This window comes from Corapipo altera, unplaced genomic scaffold, assembly GCF_003945725.1.
Source record: "Corapipo altera isolate COAL_440 unplaced genomic scaffold, ASM394572v1 44, whole genome shotgun sequence".
NCBI classification, from domain to species: domain Eukaryota; kingdom Metazoa; phylum Chordata; class Aves; order Passeriformes; family Pipridae; genus Corapipo; species Corapipo altera.
In genome coordinates, this window is record NW_020884880.1 from 3,403,975 (window position 1) to 3,423,133 (window position 19,159).

A 19,159-nucleotide genomic window follows, 5' to 3' on the forward strand; every position below is an offset into this window, starting at 1 on the left:
ACGCAGAGTATGTGTGGCTTCACATCAACATCCTACAGAGAAATGGTTTTAAATGATGGAGGAGGCCTTTCAGTAGCTCAGAAGAAATGTTTTTGCCAAGTTTGTGTGGTTGCAGTCAAATCAGGAGTATTAGGCATGTCTCCTGCCTCTTGGAAAGATGAACATCAGACTGTTGGCAGAACAATGAGACACTTGGGTCTGCTGGGTTGCCTGGTTTTGTGCCTTGTCTGCAGGTTCTTGGGGGAGTGGCCCAGCTTTCCCTGGACAGGGCAGAGGAGATTCCTATGCAGGATAGGCCATAGCTTGGTGAGAGTGCTTGTTGGGGGGGTGAATGTGTGAAGGATACTGCAACTGAACTGATGGTCTGTCTGGAACTGTACTGGTGGAATGGGGAATCCTGCATGGCAGCCATGCAAGGCACCTGCAGAAGCAAAAGCTATCACATTTCCACTTTTTGCAAGTAAAATTATTACTTGCCTAAGGTGTACAGGGCTGTTTGGGGCAGATCTTGTTCTCGTACTTAAAACTGAAATCTATTTGTGGATCTGAGTTCTACAGTCTGGCAGAGCTTCTGAAGATGATGAAAATCAAAAGACTTTAGCTTCAGTGTATAGAAGCATTAAAGCCTTATTTTGAACAGCAATGGATTTGTTTCACAGAGGTAGTTTTCTAATAAAGGTAATTCGAAAATATATTCCACGTTTGGCGGTATTCTGGTCTAATTTCTTGAAATAAAAATTGTAAAGAAAATATTCCACTTTCTACAATGTCAGTATAGTCCAATCATCAGAATTTATATAGAAATATATTTGTAGCAATTTTAGAAGCGCCATTTTTAATATAATTATCTTTTTTTTCCCCAGTAAATAGGGAAACCGTTTAATTCTGTTTTCACCTTAATTTCCAAAATTTTGTTTCCAGCAGAGTCAAAATGTCAGACAAAAGTGATTTAAAAGCAGAACTTGAGCGCAAAAAGCAACGTTTGGCTCAGATAAGAGAAGAAAAGAAACGGAAGGAGGAAGAACGGAAGAAGAAAGAGGTAAATTTGCAAAAACACCTTTAGATAGCTCATGCTTGAAGAAGGGGCTTGTTGGGGTTTTGACATTAAGTATTGCATAGCCCAAGGTATCTGTCATGTGGAATGAGATCCTTAAATCCACATCAGACCAGCCTTAAAATCAAAATGCTTATTTTTTAGTCAAGAATGTTGGGGAAAGGGAATTGCTTTTAAAACCATGGCACTGTCAGATGACAACAGTTTAGACAACATGATGTGTATGTGTGTGTAGAAAGAAAAATTGATTTGCCACAATGCTTTTTCCTGGGCTCTCCTTCAATGGAAAGGGAGTGGAGAGTGGGGAAAGACAGAAGGAGGCCTCACATTTTTTCAGGCCATTACAATCTAAATGTGTATTTTTGTACTCTGAAGACTAGTTTGATTACTAGCTAAGATAACAGATTTACAATTATTATTCTCCAGTAAAGTAAAACATAATTGCAATTGCATTTTCGTCTTCTGGCATGGTTGCATCTTTCAGTTCTGTTTAAGTTTGATTGGCATATTAGTTTATTTGTCCTTGACAATATGCATTAGGTTTTTCATTAAGGGATTTGTACTTCTTTTTGTTCAGTCACTTAGTGGAATAGAGGTGAGAATTGACAGGGAGTGGATATTAATTTTCATGCAAAGTCAGAGAAGCATTAAGTGATTATGCTTCCTTTCCTTCAAATGTCAACACTTACTATAGTTTAAAGCACCTGTTATCCTTTACTAATAACTGGTTTCCTTTTAAACTGACACTTTAATATTGTACATGAATTTCATGGAATTATCGTGGAAATGTGATTTGATCCAAGAAATCAGAGTTCCAGTTTTGGCTGTCTTTTTAATCTTTTTTCATATGAGCCACATTTGTGCAGTTACCAGCACACACCCCATTGAGGCTCCTGGAGTCACTGGGGGAGTTGTTGATAAGCAGAACTTTAAATGGTAGCATTTTCAGTGTTCATTACTAAAGAATTAGAGGGAAGGAAGCCAAGGTAATGGCTCAAGGGAGCTATTAAGTCCTTTCCTTTGTCCCCTGACTCTGATTTTATGCCTCGTGGATATCCTGTGGTGGTTGGAACTTTCCATTGTCCCAGATAGCCAGATCTAGCTTGTCTTGGGACACCCAGCTCTACAGATAATGCTGCAGTGTGTAATTGTGGAGCCATAAATGGGCTGCACTGTGATGCCAGATGGCATCCAGGAGTGATGGCTGACACTCACTGAGGTGCTTAGCCCTGCACACTGGTGCAGGAGAGTTGTCTACAGCCTTGCATACTATGAGACAGTTCATGTGAAGAGCTGAGCACAGGAATATGCCTGAACTTTGTAAAAGCAATGTTCTTTCTGGCCATGTCCACACTGGAGAACATGGAATTCTTTTGAACTTCAAGGGGTTTTGTTGTGCTTGCACCGACATCAGCACCGGTCTGAGGCACTATGCAAGTCCCCTTTGCCCCACACTCTGGTAGCAGCAGAAAGGAAAATCTTTTTGTGCAGTTCTGGCTAATACAGATGCTCCTCCTGTTTTTAGATGCCAGAGAGGGGGAAGGCTAATGTGTGGAAGATCCAGGGAGGTATAGATATCTAAGCAGAGAGGGAGGGGTCTTGTAGACCTTTAGTTTTGGCTGTTGGTGCCAAAGGCTGCCAAAGTCCTAGTTTAGAGACATTAGTTCTTTCCTTTACTCCTGTTATATGTTGAATATTTTCTACTCATATAATTGCTAGAGCTGATTATATGTGAAATGAACTTTCCTGTTTTCTTCTGTTTTAATTTAGGCTGATCTACAGCAAAAGAAGGAGCCAGCTCAGGAAGATTCTGACCTAGACCGTAAAAGAAGAGAGACAGAAGCTTTGTTACAGAGCATTGGTATATCTCCAGAACCACCTCTAGGTATTTAAGAGAAGAACACTGTAAAGCATTCAGCTCTGCCACAATGAATGCATTCTTTCTCCTAAAGCATGCTTGGCTTTTTTGATTTTTGGCTGTATTAGTGAAGTGAACTCTTCTGTTTGAATGCCTGCCATACCATCTACATATACAAGCTCATGACATTATGAGTACTTGTCATTGCCAAAAACATCTGTTTCATTTCTTCAAGAAATTTTTGTGAACGTAATGCAGGTCTGTTTTGCATACCAGCAGTGATTTCTTTTCTGATGGATTGTTTTATCTTCTCTCACATCTATCTGATGACCCAAAAATATTATGAAAAATACTGCACTTCATTAGTCCCAAGTTTTGTTTCAAAAATTCAGATTAATCATTTATAAGGAAGGAGGAGCATAGTCATGTTGGAATTCCACTGATTTTCTTTTAAAATCAAGCAAAAGTGGAGAAGGGAAATAAAAAAAAAAAACACAAATAGCAAAATGCTTATCAACAAAACACTATTGTAGATTTTAGCTCTGGTTTCATGTACTTGAGTTCTTTTTTGGTTTTGATGTTTAATTCTAGAACCCAAAGTCCTCAATTTAAAAATACATTTAGTATCAAGTAATGGTTAGGGTAATTTTATGTATAATAACATATGTTTTCTTGAATTATATCATAATATTATAAATTCAGATACATTTTTAATGTCTACTGTTTAAAATACTCATTTTTATCTAAGAATGAGTATATATGTCCTTATCATTTTATGAACTAAACACATATATTGATGTTGCAAATTATCAATTCTTATCTTAGTTAACTATTTTGTGTTTAATACTGACAAAAGAACGTGAGAATTCGCATTCCTTTTAGTTAAAAATAGTATTTTGTTCTCTTTCATTCCCTGTATATACACTCACAATTAATATACAAAGGAGACTTTACTTCTACCTTCACACATGATACCAGGTCTCATTGCAAATATGTAATACGTAAACAACCAGGCATACCTGTAACCTGCCAAAGAGCTGTAATGAAGATGAATTCCCTTTTCATGCTGCAGTCGTTTCTATGACAGTCTCTAGTGAGAATCTGCATTAAATGTTTGACCACATGGAAAATCCAAATCTCTTGACAGGTCTGTCATTATACGTTATAAAGCATAACAAAGTAGTTTAAAGCTTTGCTCCATTAAATCTATAAAAGGAAATGCACATGATTTAAACCAAATGGGAAACTTTGTTTTTGCATTAGAACCTCTTTTTGTGTTTGTTCAGTGTGGCTGCTTTGAGGAATACTTGCACTAAGTGTTGACCGAAGCCATCTCTGCATTTTTAATATTTTTGAGAAACCATTTTAAAAGAAATCAGGATATTTTTACTCTTTTATTTATTATTTCCTTGCTGAAGAGCTTTAACTTGGGCTGACCTTGAGCTATGAACTTCCTTTCCTGTTTCAGGAAACAAAACTGCCTTTGCATGAAATATGCTTCAAAAGCCCTGGCAAGCCAAAGAGAGAATCATTTCAAGAGCTTGGACAAATAGTGTCTAAACCAAGGGAAACTTTTCCTTGAGTGTTGAAATCATGTCCCACCCAAAATGGAAATTTTATATGACCTACCTTACCTAACACAATCACTAAGCAAACTAATATGTATTCTCACGTCTTTGGGAAATGATTTTAACTTAGCTGGATTTCCTTATTTAGCTTTTATTTTTTATGTCATTTCCACACTGCAGCCTTAGAGCATATGTAGTGATCACTGGCTTTTTATTTAAATTCAGAATTTTAAACGTATGCTTGTTCTGTTACCTACTTGACTTTACCAGAAGAGTTCACTTAGTTTTTTGACAAGACAAGCCCCTGATATTTCTTCATACCTTTAAAATCTTTTGCAAGTCAGCTTCAAACCAGACCCAAGAAAACAAGTCGTGTTTTATTTCCACAGAAATCTTCTCCATTGATTAGCTGTAGATTTCCATTGGGCTTTCAGTCCTGTCTAAATACATGTCAGTTTTAACACTTCCAGGAGACTTAAAATTCACTTGACTCTCTTCCTTTTCTTTTTCTTTCCTTCCTTATTTGCTTTCACCATTTCAAACTCTCCTACTCATTCATCCACTATCATTTTGGTCCATTGTTTTGATTTGTCTGACACTGCTCTTCATCAGTGCAGTCGCTGCATGTGTTAACATGGGATACCTGTTATTTTCATTATTTAGTCCCAACCCCTATGTCTCCCTCTTCGAAATCAGTGAGCACACCCAGTGACGCAGGCAGCCAGGACTCAGGGGATCTGGGACCCATAGGAAGGTAAGACACAGAGTCAATAGAATTGAATAAATGTGGTTTTTTTCACTTCGCTCTTATTTCCCCTATTTTTCTTTTTCTTATGTAAATAAGAACATGCTGTATCAAATGTGTACTTATGTTTCTGCATTTTCCACTGTGTGTTACCATCCAGGAAGACTGGTCTCAGATGTGAGGTAAATAGATGTATGCAGCAAGCAGATCTTAAGCTATGAGCCCCAAACCTTATAGTGGAAGCAAAAGCTCCACTTACACTTCTAAAATGGCCCACAGAAAGCTCTCATTCTGTGTGGAAACACACTAAAAACAGGGGGAAGTGCCTAGACGTAGAACCTGTTATTTAAATTCTCTTTGTTCAGATAACCAGTCCCCTTAGAAGTTCTTCCCCGTGTTACACCAGGTTGCTTCAGGTTCCTGAGGCTGCTCATCACAGTATGTGGCAGGGAGGAGCTTGGACAGGAGCTGAGACATCCCAGGACCCACTGGCAATTCTGCTTTGGAAACTCTGGATATTGGAGAGTTTCATGCAGAACGGGAGAGAAATAATTCTCCTCTTGTTGGAAAGGGACAATGGTGTGTGTGTGAGGGATGGTAACAAGCAATCTTCTTATCTTTGTCTGCACAGTTTAAATAGAAAATCCCAAAATAATTCCTACTCTGGAGCAGAAAAGAAAGGAGGATGCTGCTGGTAAAGGAGCATATGTTCAAGTAAGAAAAAGTGCAGGCAGCTATACGGTATGTTTTGAGAAATGCGAAACATGGGTCCTAATAGCTCTTTTTGTATCAAACTAATTCAACATAGAGCTGCCAGTGCATCCAAATCTGTGAGCCAAGACTCTGCTAATGGTTTGAAAACGCAGTGATTGCTTTCTGCAGTTAACAGTTCTCAGTAGACATTATAACTCCACAGACATAAAGTAACATGACAGAACTTCAGTTCATCAGATTTCCTGCCACACCAGCCTTCTACTTAGAAAAATCACACTTCTCTAAGCTGCAAGTATGTTGTGTCCCCTTCAGCCAGATGCAGACGCCGTCCGTTGTGATGTGGAGGCTGCACATCTGCTACTAAAATCGGCTCAGCCTTGCTCCCACGTCTATCCTCGGAAGAAGTGGAGGTTATTAAATGGAAAAGCCCTAGCCTGTGAGATGTAGCAGTTCAAAACACAGAAAATAGTCTAATGCTGCCTTCATAAGTAAATGCAGTAGACTTCAGCAAATCAAAGTGCTTTCAGTAGAACAAAAATAGTTTTAAAGCAATGTATAGCCTGCTGTTCGGGATGAAGTTATTTCCCACAGTCCTATGTGAAGCTATGACAAAGCTGGGTGGAGAATTCTGAATTCCTGGTTTTCCTCTGAATCTTAATAGTGTAACTTTTTTACTGTTAGGATAATGAAATGCTCTTGGAAGAATTTGTTTTGCTGTGACCTACGCTAGCACTTTGGCTATCTATCAGCAACAAGCAATGTAAGCACATGACCATGTGCCCTTTCAGAGGAGAATGGAGTTTGTCCTCTTCTTTAGAGCTTATGCCGTACTGCATTGTGGGGCTTTCATTTTGGATGCATTTTTTGGTGTGTTATGGCCATTCTAGGAATTCAGTGGGAATCCTAAGACCTTGCTTGTAGACCACCAGTTTTCTTGGCATCCTCTCAGGTATTGAAAAGGCTGTACCATGTGCCAGGACAGCTGCTTGCAGATGTTTGCCTGGAGCAATTGGTTTCTGGCAATGGAAATATGATAATGTCTGTCCAGGCCCTGGGGAATGACTGTAACTAGTGGATAGTACTGGGTGGGAATTAGTCAAATTAGTGTCACCGGGTGCAAGTAGATGCACTCGGTGTTTGTACATTTATGATAGAGCAGTCAAACTCAGAGAGGAAGGTATTGATAGACCTGTCATCACAGCAGGTAAACAAGAGGAAAGCATCTCAGCTTTCCTGAGAGATGCTTAGACTGTGCTTCTGACTTACTTTGGCTACTGTATATGTTAATGCCTGTTTATCTGTATAAACAAAGTTGTCCTTCATTTTAATGTGTCCTTCTATTTCGAACTCTATGATAGAGAGGGTGCTTCTGCTGGATTCCCTGTCATACCATCATGCTTGTTAGATCTTTTGCTTTTCCTCTTTCTGCTGTGAATTTTCTGTGCTGGGCTGAGCTCAGGATTTAGAGGGGAGCAGATTAGTTTCAAAGCTGCTAATGCCCCAATCTCTGTGATCACAGCTTGTCTGTCATTGTTGCTGCTATCACTGCTGCAGAAATGACGAGCTCACACAGCCTGGCAGAAATCCTGCTTGCAATTTGATTACTCATTGCTGAAGTGTTCCCCAGAGGAAGATACGGATATTCAAAAAAAAAAGCTGTGAAGTCACAGATTTTGGCTCACTACATGAGAGAGGCTCTGTTGAAAGCTTTGAAGAATGCAAGAGATCTTCATACGTTCCCATATGAGGGAGCAGGTTCTGTTGCAGAACTAAATTGTGTTCATACTTCCTTGAGTTGTTAGTACTTCTAGTAGTTGTGAGACTTAATCTGTTGGTCCCAATAGCACCAAGTATACCTGAGGTATGCTTTGATCAGCAAGCACCTGTGATTCCTTATGTAACAGTGAATGTAGTTCTGCCAGAAACCCAGGTTTCTGACATCTGCTTTTCAGGAAGGGCAATTGATAAACTGGAAAGTTTGAACAGTGTTATGTAGTTGTAGTCCTAGAGACAGAGACCTCACTCAGTCTTACTTTGCAAGATAAAAACTGATTAGTAACTTGCTCACCAAGTGTAATAGTTATATGGGGAGGAAACAAGCTCAGGAAGGCAAGGTGTAAGAGCAGCAACGTGTTTGGTATTGAAACTGGACAAATGCAAACCCAGAAAAATTCTGTGAAATTTAAGAGTGAAGAAAAATTTACCTGAAGACTCTATTGGATCTTCTGTCACTGTCTGTAGCTCATTCAGGATAATCTACCTCATTCAGGACAAACAGGCAGATACCAGGTCAAACAATAACTCATTCATGAAAGTCGTGCAGCTCTTTTGTTGCACAGGAAGAAAAGCTGCATGGTCACAATGGTCCCTTCTGCCGTGCAACCTATAGACTAGTAGTGCTGCTGTCCTGCAGGACCATTGTCCATTATCTCCAACACAATAGCTAGAGCAGTGTTGTCTTTTCCCTGGTGCCATTCAGCTTCTTAGGGGATGGTATGAGGCGGACTGTGTAATAGCACTAAGTTATGGAATCATTTCTGTCTTGCACAGCCCAGGTTTCTGTGGGGATTTTTTGCTGCTTTATGTTTAGTACCATTTAGCTATTTGTCATAACCTTTTCACAGGGCATAACACTAGGTTTCAGCAGCATTCCAGCTTCTCTCTGAGCCATGACGGTAACTGTAAGAATAAGCAGATGTTAGATGAGTAACAGTTCCAGAAATTGCTGACTGGATGCTTTCAGTTGGACAGGAGAGCCAAATATTTTTTTAATTTTTTTTGTGGTCTTGGGGATCATTTCTGGATAGGTAGAGGTGTGTCATACTTTGATTCTGGTGCTGCTCTTAGTTATCAGGCTGCACTGAACAATTCATTGGAGCCCAGCTGTTGCTCAGAGAGCAACTTGCCTATCTCCACATTGCTTTGCACATCGCAGTTCGTTTTTCTGATGCCTGTGTTTCTTGTGCTACACAGATAGGACAGGAGAATGACATCACAGAGGAAAATGACATCATAACCCATTGTCTCTGAATACATGGGTTATTGGTTCACAGGGCTTTCTGTTATTCAGATACGACTAATTTTCCACAAGACAATGTTGCAGGATCCCGTGAAGATCTCCTTGGAATAGAGTATGCTTGGCTCTTTCAGGATAAGTATTTTGCTTTGTTTAGTATTTTGTAAGCATTTTGATGATTCCCAGTGTCCTATTGCTGATAGTCAGCTTATACAGACACGCACAACTGAAATGTAGACTGGAATATGTGTGAAGAAAAGGGCTGAGGTAAAGGCATTTGCCAAGAGTTCCTGTGCTGTAGCATGATGTGAAACAAATTTGCCTCTTCAGGACTATTAATATGGAACTTCTTCATGATAACTATATGCATCTCCCTAGTGGATACTCTGAAATTTTGCTACCATAGTATGCCAGAGAGGATAATAGATATTGTATTAGAGCCATCATAAAACAGTGCCCACAAAGAGGCATGTTTTACTACTCAGTATACCTTAGGCATTCATAAATCTCATTATTTATGAGATGGCACTCTCATGGCACTCTCAGCCATGAACTCCAGGTATGTGTCATCTGAAAAAGTGTACAAGGACAAACCTTGTACAATGCCTCAAAGCCAGGCAGCTCAATACCAGGTCTTGTGGGCTGAGCAGCTCCCTGGAAAGGATATCCTAGCACAGGTAGGGCCAAAGCACATGTGCTTTTGCATGTCAGCTCAGCTTTAGATAGCAGAAATACACCTGTGCTGGAAGGATGTGCTGCTGTGGCTGGGTAGATTTCAGTGATAATACAAGCCTGTGTTGGCATGTATTCTTGTATTACTTGCACCTTGTCATGTGTTCACCCTGTACTGTGTTCACCCTGTTCATTGGCATGTGGCACACGTGGAGTTTGTGGACCAAGGTGTGATTTATCTGTGTGGCCCATTTTGCCCTGTATCCTTCGCTGCTCCTGTATGTTCCTAGCTGGGAACATGCTATATGTTCCCAGCTAGCTTCACCATCCTACAGTATGTTTGCACAGTAGCGTCCCATCTATTGTTGAGCTGAACTGTGTGGGGGTGCGTGCAGTGGAGTGCCCTGCGTGCAGCACTTTCCACTGTGCTTTGAGGAACATGAGAATCCCATTAGGCTGGGTGTGAAGTTTCCCACCTGCCATCTGCTCAGTGAACTGCACCAGGCTCAGCTGCCTTGGACATGTAAAGGTTAATGGTTGCCTTTCTTTCTGCAACAGTTTCATCTGTGCTCTTTAACTTGGGTGTTTTACTGCCCGTATGTTTAGATACCTGATTATTTTGTGGGCTACCATAAAGACAAAGACATAGGAAACACTTTTCATCTTCTGGTGGCTTCTTTCAGAGGATGGTTGATTCAATGTGGTATTTTATCTGCTGTAAAATAGCGCAAGGTGGATTATTTTGTACTATTTCCCTCACAGTCCTTTGGATTGTTTGGGTTTGTCTGGCTACAGCTACTTGCTGTATAATTACTGTTCTTATTTGGATTAGGGCATTGTGTAATACTTAGTTTAAATAGTTCTTACCTGAATTATGTTGTCATTTGTTTGATATCACAGGTTTTGAAATGTGTTTTATGCACTGATATCGATTAGCTTCCTTCAGTGTATGAAGTTCACTTACAGTGAAGCAGGGTCAGTCCTTCTTTAGATGAAACTGTAAATATTTAATGAAAATTCCTGTGAGAATGAGTTTGAGCATAGCATTAGGTAGCAAAGAAAACAAAAAATAAAGGGAAATTGGATTTCTCAAACAGATTTTGTAGCAGTAATATGCTAGAGGAGTTAGACCACTCTGGAATCCTGATTGTGTCATCATCACTAGTTTTCTTATTCTACCCAAAATACATTACATGAGCAATCCTAGAAATAGAACAGCTGTCTGTAATGCTGGAGGACTTTTCTCTGAGGAGCAGTATTGCCTTTGGCTATGGCTCTTGGCATAATTTTTTGTCCACTCTGTCAGTTCATCTTGCAGTTACTGTGACCTCTGAATGTTCCCAGATGTATTCCAGAGAACATAGTAGCAGCTGTCATATTAGGTTGGATGTCCTTACTGATAGGGATTTGAGAGCATGTCTTCTCTCCCATTCTATTTTGAAGTTTGCTTCCAGTATTAGTCTGCATTCCTGTATGTTTTCATCAGATGGGATTCTGAGTTGCTGCCATCTACCATGGCCACTTTGAGCCATTTAGTCATAAAATGAAATACACTAGGATATGTTTTCTTTCACTGTGTTGATGTTCACCCTCAGTTTGTATTGGCTCAGTGCAGGAAGAAACAGATGTAATTCCAGTCCTTTTTCTGTGTAGCTTGTTATTTACTCACTTTTTTATAATTATTTGGTGTTCTGCTTTATAATGCAGCATCTAAACAACACACAAGTCTTGTGTTAATCCTACATTGCTTCATATAGGATTACATAAACACTTCCTGCTTCTCAGATGCACCACCAAAAGAAAAGAGGTAGCTCTAAAGCATCTGTGCACCAAGTGAATCAAAGCATGTCATTATTTTGCAATTTTGTATTTAATCTTGCTTGCCGTCAGTCAAGTAAAAAAAAAACAAAAAGGCATCTCTATTCCAGTGTGTTCTTACCACATATTATTTTAAATCAGAAAGATATTTTTTGTTTGTTGATGTCTCATGAGTGCATCTAGATGTCATCAAAGTCTTTAGGTTCTGTGCTTTTTAGGGGTTTTACTTGAAAAATCAGAATTGGTAACTCAGCTTTTATTTTCAATGTTTTATTTTTAAACAGCTCCTTCCCTAGAACAGTAATATAACACAACAGCAAGCTGAAGAAAGGTATCAGAATGCCGTTCTCCCTTTTAAATGCCTGCTTTGCTGTTTAATTAGACAGATAAAGAAGGCAAAGGAAGAAGGTGGATCTTGGTCTCTAATTTATACAGAAATGTTGGATTATTGTAGTAAATGATCTTTTATAGTCCATGCAGCATATTTCCTATTTTGTGGAAAATATCTCTCATAGATATTAACAAAATCACGTTCCTGTAAGATCTGCTAAAACCACTGCTAAACAGAACCATATTGCCTAGGGCTTAGCTGCTTTATCCTTAAGTAAATGCATTTGACAGGTTCTATGCAATGATGCTGTTTCATTACTGCCACTCAGCTTTGCACGACCAGCATTTCATTGTGTTACCAGGTTCAGAAATGACAGAGATCCTTCTTCAGTTGCACCAGGACAAGTGGGCCTGTATTGTACTGCCTCAGGAGTAGCAGCTGTAACAGTTATTAGTAGCGGATTATTTTCTATATGGTAAGGGGTTTTTTTAAAAATCAATTTATATGTACAAAATGGCTTTTAAATGGATGCTTTAGTGGAATACTTATTTCATAAATGGGCTGAGCCAAAGGGAAGGACAGAACAGTGTAAAGACTCTGAGGGAGCTACAGGAAAGACTGAGGGAAAATAACTACTTTATGGCAAACTTCACTTGAATGGTGTTTTATTCCGAAAAAGAAGGATTGAAACCCTAGGGACTGTTGTGTAGTCTTTCACAGTGCAGAGTCATGAGAAATGTCTGTTTGGTGGCTAGAGATAAACAGGATAGCCTGTGGGATGCTGGCATTGCCACTCTGTTTTGGTGACATTGGGCTTGGTACGGGATGTTTGCCATTATATGGTAAAACAGAGATAAATACCACTCGGCTGATAAATTTTTCCCATTTAGTTTTGTCTTGGCACACATGTTTAATTTTACAGTCTTAGGGGCCAAATCACGCCTTAAGCCTTCTTGAGCCGAATGGTGATGGCATCTGTAAAGCACTGAGAGCGTCACCTCCTCCCCCTGCCTGGAGTAGCTCTGGCTGTCTCTGCTGTCTTTGCCCTAGGAACTCTGCCGCTTTCTAAAGCGATGCTGCAAATCTCTCACACTTCCCAACATCAGCCTGTTTACAGGATAGTAACATGGGTGGCCAGTCTTCCTTACATGAGCACATTACGGGTGGCTGTGTCGAGTTGTTTGCACATCATGGCTTGCCCTGCACAGGTTAGTATAGAAGGCTGGAGGATGACAGATTTCTTATATTGTTTTCACTCCTTTTGTTCCTGCAGAAGGAGAACCACAGTCCTTCTTTATATTCAATGTATATTTAGCCCTAAAGCCTCTCCCTGCCACTTTTTAAATTCTTTTTTTAGCCTATAAACAGAAGCAGACACCTTAGGGACTGATATTTGGCAGTTGCTTTCAAGTGTCTGTATATCTGACCTAGAAAGTAGGGAGTGTTTTTCGGTGTGTGCCAGTTACAGAGTCAGAATGGTCTATATTAATTAGAATCATCTGGAATCCTTTTAGCATGTGAGCCTGTGGCATCATTAAGGATTTTCGTGCTTTCATTCCTAAAGGATGGATAGAGTTCAGTCCTCCAGATCTTTGATTATTTTTCTCATTAGCAAGCATCTCCATGCTGTAAATTAAAGAAGGGAAGATTGCCATTCCCAGGGTGCTTCGTAAAGTGCCTTGGAAACCTGAGCCCCAGCTGCACCCAGAAAAAAATAATATTAATTTATAAAGCCCCACTTAACCATTTAGGTTATCAGCCCAGCTGTAGTTACTTCTCTCTAGTTATTTCTAAGCATATCATCATATATTTAGTCAGACAATCAGATGATTTTAGGGACTAAAACGCTAATCCTCTTAAAACAAAACAACTTATTTGCTAAGGCCAGCTCAGCTTAAACCATTCTCTTGCACAGAATTTATTCTTGATTTAATTAAATTGAGTAAGATCACTTCCAATGTTAAACCATTTAACATAGTTAGAGTAGTACAGTTTGTGCATGATGATGTTTTCTCCTTCTTTAGCCTATTAAAAAGACCCTTAGAAAATTCCCATTCACAATTTTATCTGGAAAAATAAAAAGAGGCTATGAGTAGCTATTTTGTGAACTCAATTTTTAGGAATTTTCTTCAAATCTGTAAAATGGGAATTGCTGCCACTGGCAAGATATTGATAAATCTCCCTTTTTTTTTTTTCTTCTTCAAGGAGTTTCAAAACAGTCTAAGCATTCCATATTAAATTTTTCATAAGCAGAACTTATGAAAATGAATGATTTTCCATTTAAAAGTGATTTTGATCCAGAGATTTTAGTTGTACTTATTTACTTTAGTAATTCAAACTCAGAAAATAATTTCTGAGCTGGTCTAACAAAAGTCGGATCATTGGGTCATGACAACTTTTGAGGTTTTGACTGCTTATGTGAAAAAATTTTGTTAGTTCACACAGTGAGCTCTTTTTTCAACCGTAGCTGTGGAAAAAGATCTCATCCCTTCTGGAAGGATTTTGCTGGTTTTAGAGCAAAATGAATTGTAAAAGGAAGGGAAACACTAGCTCTTCTTCCAGCTAGTAGTTACTGGATTTTAGTACTGAAGGAAAATTGAAAATTTGCTGACATCTTTCACCTTCTTCTTCAGCTGAATAATCCAGACCTAAAAATAGTAGGTTCTAGCCCTTGTGTTACCCTCTTTGACTCCACTGAAAGGTTATGGATTGCCTTTCCTAGGTTTGGCTACTAAATGTGATTTTGTTTTTTATGCATTTGTACCCAAAGCCACTTGTTGTTTATGAGAAAACCTTCCTTATATGCATATTCGTGTAATCTGTATCAAAGTGTCCTAGTGTGAGTACGGTGGTTCCTTTCAAGCATCTCTGGGAGCATATAGAACTTCTCCTGCCAAGTTCTTTCTTTACATTTGTGATCATTTGAGCTCTGTTTTGTTGCATATACTCTTGGTAGGAAAACCAAGATGAAAATAGTGTTTTAAAAAAGAATTTTTGGGGTTTTCTATAGGAACAAAATGACTTGTGCCTTCCCCCTCCTGAACATGTTTTTTATTACTGCACTTTCAAAATGACCGTTCGTGATACCCGGCACTTAGAGTAAATCTGTGTCAGTTCTAACTGTTTGACCTTCTGTCCTTGCAGATCCAGCCTGCTGCTCGCAGTGACCCTCCTAGTAAACCAGCATAAATTTACAGGCTAAGATTTATGTAGGTATAGCACATAAATTGTGAGAATGACAGGGTTCATTACATTACCAGGAGACTATATTCTTTAATGTAGACCTGAATCAAAGGAAAGACTTTAAATATAGCAGATAAGTTCAGCAGATTGGATGAATTTAACTGCTGATTTAGTTAGTGGAATTCTGTGAAATGGGAATCAGCAAGGTGTTGGTCCTGTTCTTACAATTGTTCATTCTGATTTAAAAGTCAAGTGGTTTTTGAAAACTATTAAATCCATTCAGCAACATAACCTTGATTTAAAAAGAATTTTGGAATATACTTGTGTTATTTGTCCATAATTTTTCACAAATATGCCTAAAAAATAAGTAAATAAAGAGAGTACTTTAAACTCATGCCATTCTGAGAAGGGCTGTTATGTTTGCCAGGCAGCTGAAAGATAGCACTGTGCTCTCAGGGAGGTCAGAGTTGCTCTTTTTGTTGGTGAAAACTGGAAGTCAGAGGTGTCAGCCTGCTTGGAAGTGTAAATGCAAATTCAAGCCTCTGACTGTGCTCCAATAGTGGTGCCAAACTCCTTGCTCTCAAAATGTATTATGGCGTTTTATTTTATGATAAGCTGTCCTGCTCTGAACACAAGAAGGCACAGGGAAGTCAGAGCAGACTTCTGCTCTACAAGCACAAGTGAGTGTCTTGTTGAGCGGCACAAATCCTCCCTAACTGCTGATGGCCATCTTGCTTATAATGTGCCTCAGAAAACAAGTAGCACAAGGAAGGTATTTTCTTTTTGCCAATCCTTTCAAAGTGGAACAGATCTGCAAAACAGAGCACAGATGGCAGCAGAATAGTGGCTTAAATGCAAAGTATCTGTTGAGGCAAGTGGTACTTTTCCATCTCTGAGTAGTAGCTTTGAATATCCTTTTTTTGATGTACTTTGTTTTGGAGATACATTTCAAATGTACAGAAAATAGCAGAAAGTGAAAACTATAGTGGAGAAAATAAAATTATAAAAATATAGAGTGAAAGAAATAAAACCAAATTGTTTATCTATACACACATATAATTTTAAACATCTGCAGTAATTTCTAATCAAGAGTTTCTTAGTTCAGATCTATTTAATCAGCAGCAAATTAGGAACTTTGGAGAAACTGACACAACAAAGTAGGCAGAACTCTAAAATTTTAGCTAAATATTTAGGCAGCCTTAAATTCATTCTGACAATATTCAGACATTAAAAAAAAAAAAAAAGAAAGAAGGCTAGATCCATGATAGATGACATGTTGAAATTACAAATAATACTGGATTGTAATTTTCTGACAATATTTGCTATTGTATGGAAAAAATGTGTTCAAACACATCTTAATATTTTATTCTGTTGGTGATTTTAAAATAGGTGTCATATCTTACAATTGTTGCATCAAGTATTTTTAAGATTATATGAGTTGGGTGGAACCTGGTTTTCAGTATCTGTGTACAGGTGCACAGTGCTTAATGTAAGCAATTCTCAATCTTTTGGGAACTGTAATCCAGGATTAAAATTGTAATTTTAAACATCAGGCTCCTCCTTACATCAAAGTCAAAAGCAAGAATTGTGTTATTCTCTGCAGTCTTGTGCTTTTTTGGTTAGCTTTTTTTTTCTAGTTCACTTCTTTTGCTAGTTGCATTTGAAGTTAGAAGGAAAGAGAGCATGAAGCAGATTGAAGCCTGTGGGCTCTCAAGTAGCTCTCCCGTCAGTGCAGACAGCCCCTTGGCTCTTCAGCAGCAGCTGGCAGGGAGATGGAAGGGAGAGCTTGGAATCACACAACCAAGGTGAGAGGGCACCTCTGGAGATCATCTGGTCAATCCCCCCGTTCAGAGCAGGGTTACCTACAACAGGTTGGTCACACTGTGCCCAGTTGGACTTTGAAAGGATGGAGACTACACGAACTCCCTGGTTAACCTCTTCAAGTGTTTGACTACCCTCATAGTAACAATGTTTTTTCTTAAGTAGAATTTCCTTTTCTCAATTTTTGTCCATTGCCTCTTGTCCCATCACTGGGCACCAACAAGAAGAAGAGTCTGTCTACATCTTCTTTACTTAAGCTCCCAAGTCACCCACACAGGTTAGTTGGCTGTAGCCGCCAAATTCTTTGTGGACAGCCACCTCTAAAACCTACTCATAACTGGAGTCTAAGTTGGGGACCTGGAACAGCTGCATGGAGCAATCTCCTGTCTTTCTGCTTGCATGCAAAGAGTCCGCAGTGACGTTTACTGGTGGAGCACTTCATTTAGGTGCCTGAAGATAGCATAAATACCTACTGCAACATCAAGACCCCCTACTACTGCAGATGGGCAGAATGGGATTAGTCACTTTCTCATCATTTTAGAAGCATTCTTTTGGTAAGCGAAGGTGCCTTGAGACTTCATGGGCTATGGGTGACTCCATATGCTGTGGGAGAATCCCACCTTCATTTCTGGTCTCTTTGCTTTGGTTTAGTGACAGCCTCTGCTCTGCTTAATGGGATTTGCTTTTGATCTCTGAAAACCCTAGCACAGCTTAATCTGTGGAGTCATGGCACAGTCTGTCACTGTATTTTAGGGTTAGGAGGCCATTGCTATTTCCCCCACAAAGGGTCATTTTAGGACGCTGTTGTTACTGCAAGGGGAGATGCTTGGTTTGGGACCTGTCAGGTCTAATGTTGTTTCATTAGGGACACATATGAATATCTCAATTCAGCAGATACCTTGGGACTCAGTACACTGTCAGTGCAGTTTTCTCCTTGTCTGTAGAGCACAACAGCTCTTGGTGACAGGAGATGCCAGAATGTGGTGTTTTGCTTTCCTTCAGTTCTGCTTGAAGGTGTGATTTGCGATGCTGCGAAGAGGTTTCTGCCCTTTAAGAGGCCCCCTGGGAAAGCAAAATTTGCTTTTATTCCTGTGAGTAGTCTGTTTTTCAAGTGTGAATTTTCAGGCCTGGTTACTCTTGACCTGGGAAAGGGGAGTGGGAGGAGAAAAGAAGTCATGCAGAACACATGTTCTGCAGCATCAGCAACAGATGAGGGAGTATTTGATTTTGGCTACAGGGAAGCAGAGTCAGAACTAAGCTGTCAGTATGTTGCACACTATTTGAATGAAAAGTGTTGGCTTGGGGCACTTAACCAGAGCCAAGTTCTATTGTGATATCACTGATTCCAGATATTAAATATCATTTTATGATGGTGATTTAATAAGTTTATGTATTGTCACTGATGCCTTACGTGTTTCATAAACTACGGCTGAGGGCCAGACCCAAAGTTGCTTAAAACAGCTGAGAAGTTCTCATGGATTCCAGGCTGTTTTAGATGTCAGACTCTGTGCTTCATTAATGCATTCTGAGGTTGGGAAGTTTTCAAAAGGTTTCAAATGTTTTATTATATCTTTATTTATTTTAGTCTTTTCCACATTTTTAATCTACATAATTGACATTATACAATCAGAATAAAATCTTCTGGAAGTAAGGTTACACAGAGCATTATAACATATGGCAGAGTGCCTGTTTTTCCACAGTAATAATAGTACAGAAAAGGGAGTGGTTCTGTTCAAATTCTGTTTACCTCCCACCTTAAATTTTGCAATGATCTCTCTTCTCTTAGAACAGTGTTCTGAATATCTTTCTAATGCTTTAGACATGAATTCAGAATAGATAAATGTAATAAGTTGCTTTACCATCCAGTCCTTTAGTAAATGTATGACACCTGAGTTTCTTGCTCCTATTGGTTTCTTTCTACCCCCACCAACGGGTGAAAAAGAAGATGTATCAAAATGATCTGGTACTTTTTCAGTACTAAGTTGAAACAGCACCAGCATTAATAGTCTCCTAAATTTGAGAAAAAAAATAGGTTACTGAGGTAAGAACACAGAGAAAATACTGAATAATAAAATATACCTATCTAAAGGAAGACAGTGAAAGCAAATCAGTTTAAAGAGAAGATAATAACACTCGTACGTTGTCTACTTAGTGCAACATCTAAAATCCCTCATTCCCTTTGTACTGATTTAGAACAACCAGTTATTTGGTAATACTTGCAGCTTTTTATCCTACAGTCAGCCACGGGCAGCTGCTGTGTACTGAACTTGTAAAAAGATGGATAACAGGGTGCTTAAACCCCAACACAGGGCTACTGTTTGCAACTGTGTGGGAGACTGATGCAGCAATGAGTTCTGAAACAATGTTGGGCAGTTCTGA

General features: G+C 39.2%; 1 protein-coding gene across 4 annotated transcripts in view; it reads left to right on the forward strand.

Annotated features, from left to right (window-relative positions):
• Positions 1-19,159, forward strand: part of DYNC1I1 (dynein cytoplasmic 1 intermediate chain 1) — a 184,988-nt gene that overhangs the window by 16,387 nt on the left and 149,442 nt on the right. For 2 of the 4 annotated variants that reach the window (XM_027639377.1, XM_027639376.1), the window contains exons 2-4: positions 922-1,039; positions 2,825-2,939; positions 5,093-5,234. In XM_027639377.1, coding sequence (XP_027495178.1) covers positions 932-1,039; positions 2,825-2,939; positions 5,093-5,234 — 365 coding nt within the window. In that variant the 5' untranslated portion in view covers positions 922-931. The remainder of the gene's footprint in view (positions 1-921; positions 1,040-2,824; positions 2,940-5,092; positions 5,235-19,159) is intronic. The other 2 variants (XM_027639378.1, XM_027639379.1) reach the window with 2 other exon arrangements.